Source organism: Pristiophorus japonicus, chromosome 22, assembly GCF_044704955.1.
Source record: "Pristiophorus japonicus isolate sPriJap1 chromosome 22, sPriJap1.hap1, whole genome shotgun sequence".
Classification (NCBI taxonomy): Eukaryota; Metazoa; Chordata; class Chondrichthyes; family Pristiophoridae; genus Pristiophorus; species Pristiophorus japonicus.
The window spans coordinates 15,104,393-15,115,758 of NC_091998.1; the positions used below are offsets into that span (position 1 = coordinate 15,104,393).

At 42.6% G+C, this 11,366-nt stretch overlaps 1 protein-coding gene across 7 annotated transcripts in view; it reads left to right on the forward strand.

Annotated features, from left to right (window-relative positions):
- The window catches only part of dlg5a (discs, large homolog 5a (Drosophila)), a 240,416-nt gene extending 229,795 nt beyond the window's left edge, over positions 1-10,621 (forward strand). For all 7 annotated transcript variants that reach the window (XM_070865668.1, XM_070865671.1, XM_070865669.1 and 4 more), the window contains 3 exons: positions 907-1,016; positions 2,939-3,051; positions 8,656-10,621. In XM_070865668.1, the coding sequence (XP_070721769.1) occupies positions 907-1,016; positions 2,939-3,051; positions 8,656-8,759 (327 nt within the window). In that variant the 3' untranslated portion in view covers positions 8,760-10,621. The remainder of the gene's footprint in view (positions 1-906; positions 1,017-2,938; positions 3,052-8,655) is intronic.
- The last annotated feature ends 745 nt before the right edge of the window (positions 10,622-11,366 follow it).

The following is an 11,366-nucleotide window of genomic DNA, read 5'->3' on the forward strand; positions in this document are numbered from 1 at the left end:
ATGAGAATTTTGAAATCGAGGCATTGCTTAACCGGAAGCCATTGTAGGTCAGCGAGCACAGTGGTGATGGGTGAGCAGGACTTGGTGCGAGTTAGGACACGGGCAACCGAGTTTTGGATCACCTCTCGTTTATGTAGGATAGAATGTGCGAGGCCAGCCGTCACAATGGAGTTACTTCATTCTTATGATTTTGGAGAGCTGTTTGATTTTTTTTCCCCTCCAACTTCTGCTTTTAGGCTTTGGAAATTAACAAAGGATTTCAAAATTAGGATTGTTTTTAAGGATAAAAAGGGATAAAGATATTTATTAGGATAAACAGTGAAAATTTGTTTCCATTAGTTGGTGAATTGTTAACCAAAGAGCATGAACTCTATAGTATCATGAGAATGAAGAGGGAATTTAGAAGATTTTTTTTTGTCAGTGTTATTAGAACATGGTATGCCTTGCCACAAGTGGCTTTTGAAGCAAAGCACTTCACACTCGATGTAATGTAGGTAAATGCGGCAGCCAATTTGTATACAGCAAGGTCCGACAAACAGCACTGAGGTAATTGACGAGATAACTTGCTTTAGTGAAGTGGGTTAAGTTATAAATGTTGGACAGGACACCGGCAGAACTCGCCTGCGCTTTTTCAAGAAATGCTTTGGAATTCTTTACATCTACCTGAGAGTACAGATAGGACCTCGGTTTAACAAATCATTCGAAAGATGACAGTGTAGCACTCCCTCAGTACTGCACTGGAATGTCAGCTTAGATTATGTGTTCATGTCTCTGGAGCAGGGCTTGAACCTATGGCTTTCTGACTGAGCCAAGGCTGACACTGCTGCAGATATTAGTTCTAACTATAAAATGTGACTAGCTGGCATTATGTTTGTTTTCGTTAACTTGTTTTTGACTTTTTTGTAGGACTGCCACTGCTTGCTTGACATTGCACCACATGCCATTGAGCGCCTGCACCGAATTCGCATCTACCCAATTGTCATATTCATACGGTACAAAAACTTAAAGCAAATCAAGTGAGTAGAGTCAATTATTTAAATCATAATGAATAGCTAGCTTTTCTTTGTGGCGATCCAAGAGGACTGTGTAGAATAAACAGAACATCACTTCAGAGTGTCAGTGATTGGTTGCTGTCAAAGAAAGTACAAGTATAAAAACAAACTGAACCAACAAAAAGCATGTTACAGATCAAAATAGAGATCACATGTCCCCATTTCTAAGGCTGAGTAATGTGCATTCTTCTTTACTTATGAAGCATGCACTAATGTAGTATGTCAACTCCAGTTTGTTTTGGTTTGTTCGTTTTAAGGATCAGTGCACACTTGTGGCAATATTGTAATGTCATCGTGGTGCTTGACAGTGAGTTACAGCGCAATGAATTTTGAATTTGTCAATAGCAAAATGTTGAGCACAACGTTGTGTGAGAAAGAAAGAAGAAAGACTTGCATTTATATAGCACCACTCACGACCACCGGACGTCTCAAAGCACCTTATGCAGCCAATGAATTACTTTAGGAATGTAGTCACTGTTGTAATGTAGGCAGTCAATTAGCACTCAGAAAGCACCCACAAACAGCAATGTGATAATGACCAGATAATTTTTTTTGTTATGTTGATTGAGAGATAGATATTGGCCAGGACTCCGGAGATAACTTCCTTGCCATGGGATCTTTTACAGCCACCTGAGAGAGCAGGTAGGGTCTCGGTTTAATGTTTCATCAGAAAGACGGCACCTCCGCTAGTGCCTCCTCCCTCAGCACTGCACTGGAGTGTCAGCCTAGATTTTATATGTGCTCAAGTTCCTGGAGTGGTACTTTAACCCGCAATCTTCTGACTCAGAGGCGAGAGTGCTATCCACTGAGCCACAGCTGACACTGTGACTTTAAAGGGTATTAAAGATGAGAGTAATAAAGGTACCACAGAGTGGTCGGATCTAAGATCATATTTTTTCTCCACACTGTATGTTCCGATCTCAACTATGTGATCTAGAAGTCAAACTTCTTCTCCAAAGGAGATACACGGAGATTGTAGGGCAGTGTTCCCTCCAAGCTGCACGACTGCCGGTCCTACGCAGCCTGAAATTATGAATGGGCTGCGCAGCCCTTTAAAGGGACCACGCACCCAAATTTAAAATTAGGGGAACGTTGTTGTAGAGTCAGCCAGCCACATTATGTTTACTTACCTGCTATTAAGCAGTCAATCTTTAGTGGAGGCCTGGGACGAGATTACTGACATGTCCTCTCAGCTGAGGTACAGGTGACAGAATTCTTCAAAAAGGGGAGGAGGATAAAAAGAAAATTTCTTAAAAGGCGATAATTTCATGGGGTCCAAAGGCAGAAAATATCTTGATTCTTTTCCAACACCAGCAAAAAAAAATGATGCATTATATAAGTCTGTATCTTGCATATGGCCAAGCCATGAAGCAAATATTATAGTAAATAAAATAGTTAGCAATCAATGTTATGATCAAGTATGTGGTGGGATAATACTTTTCTTCTGATAAAGTAGGTGAACCAGCTTCAGCATTTGCTAGCTTCTAGACAATTACATTTTATTTTAAACGATATTACCAAAATGTTTTGATTGTACAGTAAATGGTGCAAAGCGTGAGAGTAGTGAAGTACTCAGCCAGTCAAGCAGCATCCGTTCTGACGCAAGGTCATCGACCTGAAACGTTAACTCTGTTTCTCTCTCCACAGATGCTGAGTATTTCCAGCATTTTCTGTTTTTATTATAGCATAAACTGCTGTTCATTATTGTTTCCTCTGAATAAAGTATACCACACAAAATTACAAAGGCATGACAAAATAATTTTGATGCATCTTATGCAAGACACCATGAGCTTGAATATTATTTGAATACGTGTACGTCTCAGTCTTTTGTAAGCATTCCATTACACTAGTTTAATCAAACTCCAATGGTTGCATTGCATCTACAGAGAGCAAAAGGACCCAATCTTTCCGCGGGATAAAGGTACACAGAAAAAACATTCCAAGGAACAGTTTGAGAATGCTCAAAGGATTGAACAGGAGTACAGCAAGTTTTTCACAGGTAGGTGTCTGCTGTAACTGTTGAAATGCAGATTTACAATTAGCATTCCAATGTTTGCATGCAAAGGGGAGGGGTTTATCTAAATTTAAGTCTACTGGTTTGTTCATTTTCATCTGGCATTCAATCATAGGCACTGATTTAGCTAATTCAGTGTAGAACTATAATGCCTTAATATTAAGAAAGAAAGACTTAGATTTCTATAGCACTTTTCACGACCACCGGACCTCTCAAAGCGCTTTACAGCCAATGAAGTACTTTTGGAGTGTTGCCGTTGTTGTAATGTAGGAAACACGGCAACCTTTTACGCTCAGCAAGCTCCCACAAACAGCAATAGGATAATGACCAGATAATCTGGTTTTTTTTGTTATGTTGATTGAAGGATAAATATTGGCCAGGACACCAGGGATAACTCCCTTGCTCTTCTTTGAAATAGTGCAATGGGATCTTTTACGACCACTTGAGAGGTCAGACGGGGCCTTTCATCCGAAAGACGGCACCTCGGACAGTGCAGCGCTCCCTCAGCCCTGCACTGGAATGTCAGCCTAGATTTTTGTTGTGCTCGTGTCCCTGGAGTGGGACTCGAACCCACAACCTTCTGATTCAGAGGCGAGAGAACTATCCACTGAGCCACAGCTGACACTTGACATTACTGGGTTGAAGTTCATTCATGGAGACTTTTTGCCAATATGGTGTTTTGCAAAACTCAAAAACCCATTGGGACATGTAAAAATCTCATTTAATTCCCTGAATGTTGCTAGAAACATAGAAAATAGGTGCAGGAATAGGCCGTTCGGCCCTTCGAGCCTGCACCACCATTCAATATGATTGTGTCAGTTTTGTGTGTGACATTGAAATTCGCTCAAATCAAAATATAGTGCAAGGAAGACTTCAGCTTAAGAATACAATGGGCCAGATTTTCGAGAAGTTTGCCACCGGGTTTTCACCGCAATTTGACCCTCTGCAGCGCAAACCCATTCGCAAAGCCCGGGTGGGCTCCTCGGGTACCTGTTTCAGGCGGCGCTTCCAAGTACCGCCGGGGTGAGGTGCGCTGATGTGCAACATCGCGGATTGTGTTTGCATCGGACTTTCGGCACTCTCCCGACCCGTACGCCATGCCCAGAACAGCGACAGGTCAAAACTGTCGGTGCAGCCCTGCCAGCAGCGGCAAGTCTGAAAACCTCAGAAAAGGTCATTTAAAGTTTTTATTTATAATTTTTTTTTGCAACTATTAGATAATTAAGGGTCTTGTAAATGTTTTGGGGAATTTTTTTTCCCCCTCCCGAGGCGTCTCTTGCAGCGCTCCTGGCCCCGGACTAAATTTGGCGAAACTCGCGTTTTTACGCTGCGAATCCTCGTGCAATGCCCCCCGGACGCAGGCATAAAGGCCGAAAGTTCGGGCTAAAAACAGTAAGTTTCACATATCGCTGCCGTTTTCACTGAAAAACTCCAAAAGCCAAAAATCTGGCCCAATGTCCAGACCTCTTTAGAAGTCCAATATTGAATTCAAGGCATCCAAGTGGAGATCAATTGTTGCATGGTTTGTAACTGTGACCTGATCCGTATTTACTAAATGGTGAACAACTATTGACCAATCCTGCCTGTTGGTTACTTTTGCTGGTTATTCAGTTTGGAATTTTTGAATCCTGCTAGAATTCACTTAAAATGTCAGCTGCCTTATACTTATGGCAAGATGTAACATTCAGGTTCATAATCTGTAACTTAAAATGAACAGAAGACCCACAATACATCATTGCCACAGGGTGAACCATTGTCGAAGGAAGGATTAAATAAAATGGAGGTACAGTTTCACTAGAAATGAGTGGTTTGCAATAATGGATCAGATTATCTAGATTTTAAAATCTAGATTAATCTTGTTTCAGTCCTCTAACATTATTAAAACAAGGAAAGTAGTTTATTTCAGTACACTGCGTTTATGTAGTTGCTATAAATGAAATAAAGAGCTAAACGAAATAACCCATCCTCACATGAAGAATCAGTGTAAAAGGCAGTGCCCCAGTCTGCCCGTTTCATACATGAGTTTTGATTCCAACAACTACACAGCACACTCAGTGCAGATCCACGCACCAGCTTAAATCTTGCTTGTTGGCATTGTCCATTCCAAGAGTTGAAGTTAACATTAAATGCTGCTGTTCTTCCTTTATTTTTAACTGCTGTCCCAGGAGCACTTCTGACTTGTTGGCTGCGTTTTCCATGCACTAGCAATACGACGACACTAGATGGCAGTGCCATTCTGCTGTGAATCCCCAACTACAGTAAACAGTTGTATAATATGCCTTTTGAACCTAAAAATGAGGTTGCCTTTAAAATTTACGATGGCATGCAGGTATCAGGCATTGAGGAAAATTGAATGAGAACATATAAAATGTTTAATCAATAATGGTTCCAGTGGTGAAACAGATAAATGTGGACAGTGGGTGCAATAGTAATTCGAGGATGCATAGGCTTCAGTTGTATATTTTCTCTGCACAGAAAATACAGATAAGTAATACTTACTGCAGTAATATATTGAAAGTAATTTCACATTGGACATACTTGATGTGAGGCATGATGTGATGTTCTATGCTAACTATGATGAACAATTCAATATCATGGAGAGGAGGGAGAGGATTAAATCTACATTCCCAAGCAATAAAGAGAAAGACTTCCATTTATATAGCGCCTTTCATGACCACCGGATGTCTCAAAGCGCTTTATAGCCAACGAAGCAGTTTTTGGAGTGTAGTCACTGTTGTAATGTAGGAAACGCGGCAGCAAATTTGCGCTCTTTATGAAAATATAGTTTGTTTTAATCTATTTTTCTGCAAGTTGAGAAAAAGGCCCAAAAGGTTCTGTAATTGGCTGTCAATAATACAAGCACTGTATATTCAATAATGTGAAGGCCATGTAATGGGCCCAAGTTTCCACATGATTTGCGCCTGATTTTTAGGAGCAACTGGTGGAGAACGGACTATCTTAGAAATCGCAATTCTCCACATTTTTTTTTCTGCAGTTCTAGTCAGGTAGAACAGTTCTACTTTGGAACAGAATTTTTTCTTCAAAAGGGGGCGTGTCCGGCCACTGATGCCTGATTTGAAAGTTTCCACAGTGAAAACGTACTCCAAACTAAAGTAGAATGGAGCAAGTGAAGATTTTTGCGGAAATGTAAAAACCTGTTCTACACATTAAAAAATCAGGCGCAGGTTACAAATTAGGCGTCCAGAACGGGGTGGTGGGGGAAGGGAAGTCATTGAATTCTATAATAAATCCTTATTTATACTTATACAAATATTATACAAATAAATCCAACCTGAATAAACATTTATAAGCAAAGAAAAGCTTAAATAAACCATCTTCCTACCTGTGTGAAAGTGCTTCAGGCAGGCCTTTCGGGACCGAAGGCTGAACGGGCCGGCCCGAGACTTCGGGCAGGGCCCGTCCCCAGCACCAGATTTACAGGTAGGTGGCGTTGGGTTGGGTCGGGTCGGGGAGGTTCGGTTCTGGTCGGGGGGGGGCGGGGAGAGAGAGAGATGGGGGGGGGGAGGGAGAGAGAGGGAGGGGGGGAGGGAGAGAGAAAGAGGGGGAGGGGGAGGGGGGGGAGAGAGAGAGAGGGGGGGAGGGAGAGAGAGAGGGGGGGAGGGAGAGAGAGAGGGGGGGAGGGAGAGAGAGAGGGGGGGAGGGAGAGAGAGAGGGGGGGAGGGAGAGAGAGAGGGGGGAGGGAGAGAGAGAGGGGGGGAGGGAGAGAGAGAGGGGGGGAGGGAGAGAGAGAGGGGGGGAGGGAGAGAGAGAGGGGGGGGAGGGAGGGGGAGAGAGAGAGGGGGGGAGGGAGGGGGAGAGAGAGAGAGGGGGGGAGGGGGGGAGGGAGAGAGGGGGGGAGGGGGGGAGGGAGGGAGAGAGGGAGGGAGGGGGAGAGAGAGGGAGGGGGTGGGGAGAGGGAGTGGGGGGGCGGTGGTCAGGTCGGATCCAGTCCGGGAGCGCGGGTCGGGTTCAGTCGGGGGGGGGGCGGAGCGGGAACAGGAGCGCGGGTCAGGTCAGTCAGGGGGGGGGGGGTGGGGGAGCGGGTGTCGGGTCTGATCCGGAGGCAGGGGGGAGCGGGTGTCGGGTCTGGTCGGGGTTGGGGGGGGGGGGGGAGCAGGAACTGGCCGTGGGAGGAGCCTTATTCACGCAGCCCCAGTGAGGCCATTCGGCCAGGGCAAGGGGCTGCGTGCTTCGGGCCCCTCCCACACAGTTCGGCGCCTGGAGCTACTGCACTTGTGTGCCGACTGTAGCGCGCATGTGCAGAGGTCCCGGCACTGTTTTCAGCGCAGGGACCTGGCTCCGCCCCCCACAGCTCGTGCTGGCTGCGCCGAGGGTCAGAGGACCTGCAGGTAGGTGGAGAATACCGAGGATTTTTTTATGCGCACTTTGTGGCGCGAAAAACGGGCGTCCAGGTCGGGACTGCGCCGTTCTCGGCGCGTGTGGAAACTTGGGCCCAATGAGAGGAAATCCCCTTGATGTTCTAACTCATCTGCTGAACTAAAATGAGTACACACTGGGCTCCTTGTGGGATTCCCGAAATGGTGGATATATTAAAAGAGAAAAACAAGTCAGCATAAAATTTATGTGGGGTAAATACATATTCTTTATGCTTATATAATTTTTTCTTCTTTGCCTTTTGATTCTCCTGGGAAAAGAATTGATGTACAAAACAGCTTAAGCACTATTCCCAGGCTATATGATGAGCCTTAGGATATGACTAATATTCTCTGAGTAAGGTGATTTAATGAATGGTGCTACAAGTGGGATTATGTAAGATATTGCATGGTTCTTCATTGCGTGTTCTCTTTATCTCATACATTATTAGTTAAAATATTTAAAGTCGGACTTCCTTATGGCACAGTGAGTAAGTGTGGTACTGAGCCATTTAGATTGGGGCAGCCCGGGTTTAATCCCTTGTCTCTTCTCAGTTAACTGCTATCAGTCAGGGCACTACACTTGGCCTTGGCAATCCTGGGCTAGTGAGGAGGAACTCCGTTCCTGTTGCTGTCCATTGACCCCTGCTGGAATGTGTCTGTGTGAAGTTTGGGTGAAGGCCGAATTAGGCTCAGCCATCAAGCCTCCCATTGTAAAATTGCCTGAAGATTCTGTCTGATTCATGCACAACAAATGGCCATGTGGATGAGACAACATCGTTTTCCTAGTGCCCATGGGTCTGTATCCCGCCCCTCCCACCCCACCACCACCACCACTACCAGATGAATCATTACCTTTAGAAGTAGAGAGCAAAATAAGTTGGGTAGTTGTTTTGCTTTTAAATGCAGGCTATATTAATGTATTTATGGTGCTATTCTTGTGAAATATTGATTTTATCCTCGCTTCATTTATTTTCCGTTGTGGCATCCCCTTGCCTATAAATAATGAGTGGAGAAAATGTCACCAAGTGTTACGGGAAAGGCATCGGTAGGATTATAACACCTTAGCAACAAGTAAAGAGTTTTATGCTTGTGGTAACCTTTGGAGAAATCCTTGCCTTGTGTCATGAGTTTGTGTCTTTGAGATTGAAGAAAACCCAACAAGCTGGACAATCTTCTCTTTCGAACTATTAATCCTCCCTTGTCTTTTTTTCAGGTATTGTCCAGGGAGGCAGCCTGCCCTACATTTGCACTCAGATCATGACCATTGTTGATCAAGAACAGAACAAAGTCCTTTGGATTCCAGCTGGAACTCTCTAGGACCCCTCTTGGACAGCTCAAACTTGCGTTGATGTAAAGGTGTTCAAGCTGATGATTGCTGTATTAAGTACGCATTGAAACAGTCGGAAGATTGCAGATTACATGGAGCGGGGCAGTGTGCTGAATAGACGTATAGCGAACAGAAATAATACTTCAGCCCTGAGGGTGTTGGCTAAATGCTTTCATATAGGCTACTGCACATTGCCCTGACATCTACTGTACTCCTACAATGTAACAAAAGCCCTTCAAATTGGATTTATACAGGATTGATTTTAAAATATATATATATTTTATTCTGCCTTCTCTCTTCCCCACCCCCTCCCAAAATAAAAGTTGAAAAAAGTGATGCTGCAACTAAAACTTAGAAACACACGTTTACAAGTAATATTTCCTGAGTATTTGTTTTAAATGTTTACTTGAATGTTTATATCCTTTTTTTTTCTTATTCTCCCGTTTTTTTTAATGACAACTCTTCTGAATGGGGTGAAGTTTGTGCATGTGAACGGGCGTGTTTACCTGGTTATATGATCTAGTGCCCTGTGATTCTACTTGCAGGTTAAACCGAATAAAATTGGTACAGAGTGATCATGTAGTCGGGGGGGAAAAGGTATTGTGATTGGTACTGTTTGGAGTGAATTATGAATTTTTGTGCACTCCTGTAAAGGGCAGACCACTGCATTTTTGTTTCTTTTTTTTTGTCTGTTGAAAATATATTTTTCTGCATGGATCTTGATATTTAAACAGCGTAATGTATCTGATCATATTGTATAAACTAATACCTTAATTGTTGGGCCTAATAAACATGTAGCAAGGGGTAATGAGCTATTAGCTAGGCCTGGCATGCTGATATGACACTTTCTAAAGGCTGTAAATATTGAAGAAACTCATCTTGGTGCAATTTTGCAGGTTATGTTGAGCATTTGTTTTTTTTTAAAGAAAATTCAGAGTGTGTAGCAGTGAGATAGATTTATTTAACTTTGAGAAACTATTTCCCTTGCTTGGAGGTTTTGTCTAAGTAAATGTAGTTATATAAGGCACAGTAAATAATTGTAGTGTTGCCACTGTCTGGAAATTGGTCATTGAATCTGCAATGCAATGCTTATGTATGTGTTCCCCCCCACCCCATATATATATATATATTGTGCCAAATTGTCAACATTTGTATCCTCTGTTTTCACGTTGCACTTGCAAATCCATGTGAGCCTACACAGGATTGCTTCTGGTCCTCCAGTTTGTGTCATGTTTTTAGGTAGTTGGCTACAGTACCTACGGACTTCAGTGCAACTGCATCATTAAAGAAACACAAGACTGTTCCTAACATTTCACTAATTGCCTGGCACATGATGACCTCTTACATTCAACAAAATATGTAAACTGCTTATTTTTGCATTCTATAATGAAAAGGGATGTTATCTTGCACACTGTTTCAAAGAGCAAAAAATGGTTCTACATTTTAACAATGGATTTTAAAAAAAACTGTAGTTACTAAATTAGAAAAATTAAGTAGCCTTTTGCCAGGGTATTCATTTGACTTCACATTCTGCAGACATGTAGAACAATTTGATTATTTTGCATTTTCTGTAATAGCTTGACATGGCAGTGAGGAAAGCCTCCCTTTTACATTCAAAGCATCCAGTCATACTGTTGGAATTTTAGTTTTGGCTCAATATGCAAACCCAAACTTGCTGATCTGGTGACTCGATCCCCACACACACTTACTGCCAGTGTAAGTTGTTGCAGGACACGGTCAAAGTGTGACAGAGATGGTACAAAGCAAACAGGTACTCATGTTGTTTTTCCTGTGCTGAAAGAAGAATGTTACTTTGTATCAAATGTAAAGCAATTGATTAGTACAAGAATAAAGGTCAATTTCTGATATTCAACATGTGTGTTTTTCATATATCCATTGCATTTGAAGTGGACTGGTTGGACTCAAGGAAAACAGTTTGGCTTATCTATAAGTAGCTTTAAAACCAGTAGTAGCTAGTGATGAATTTTTGCTTTGGGCTTGATGACCTGAATGAAAAGCAAAAAAGAAATAATTATCTTGGTTTAGCAGCGTGTTTTCCTTTCTCCTAATTTGCTAGTGCCTCCATATATATGTTCTTCAAAGGAACAATAGTGGGCCATTCAGCCCCTCGAGCCTGTTCTGCCATCCATTCAGTTAGTTCATGGCTCATCTGTATCTTAACTCCATCTACCCGTCTTGGTTCCATAACCCATCATACTCTTTGCCTAACAAAAATCTATCAATCGCAGTCTTGAAATTTTCCTTTACTGAATAAGCATAAGCTACACTACAAGGTGGCTCTGTTTAAAAAATAAATGAGGAATGGACTGTGGGTGCACACTATGGGATTGTTAGGATCATGTAACCGGCACAAACCTCCTCCAGGGACATTGATTCACTTTCCCTGGCAAACATTGGATCCAAAGATGGATACCTACATGGATAAACTACATTTTAAAGAATGAAGGCGACTATGAAAAATAGGGAATATATTATTAGACAATGACACCGAAGGTAAATTGTAGAATTTTCAAGACCGTAAAGATGTTCATACTATTGACACAAACATTGGAAAGATTAGCTAGTTGATGTAAGAC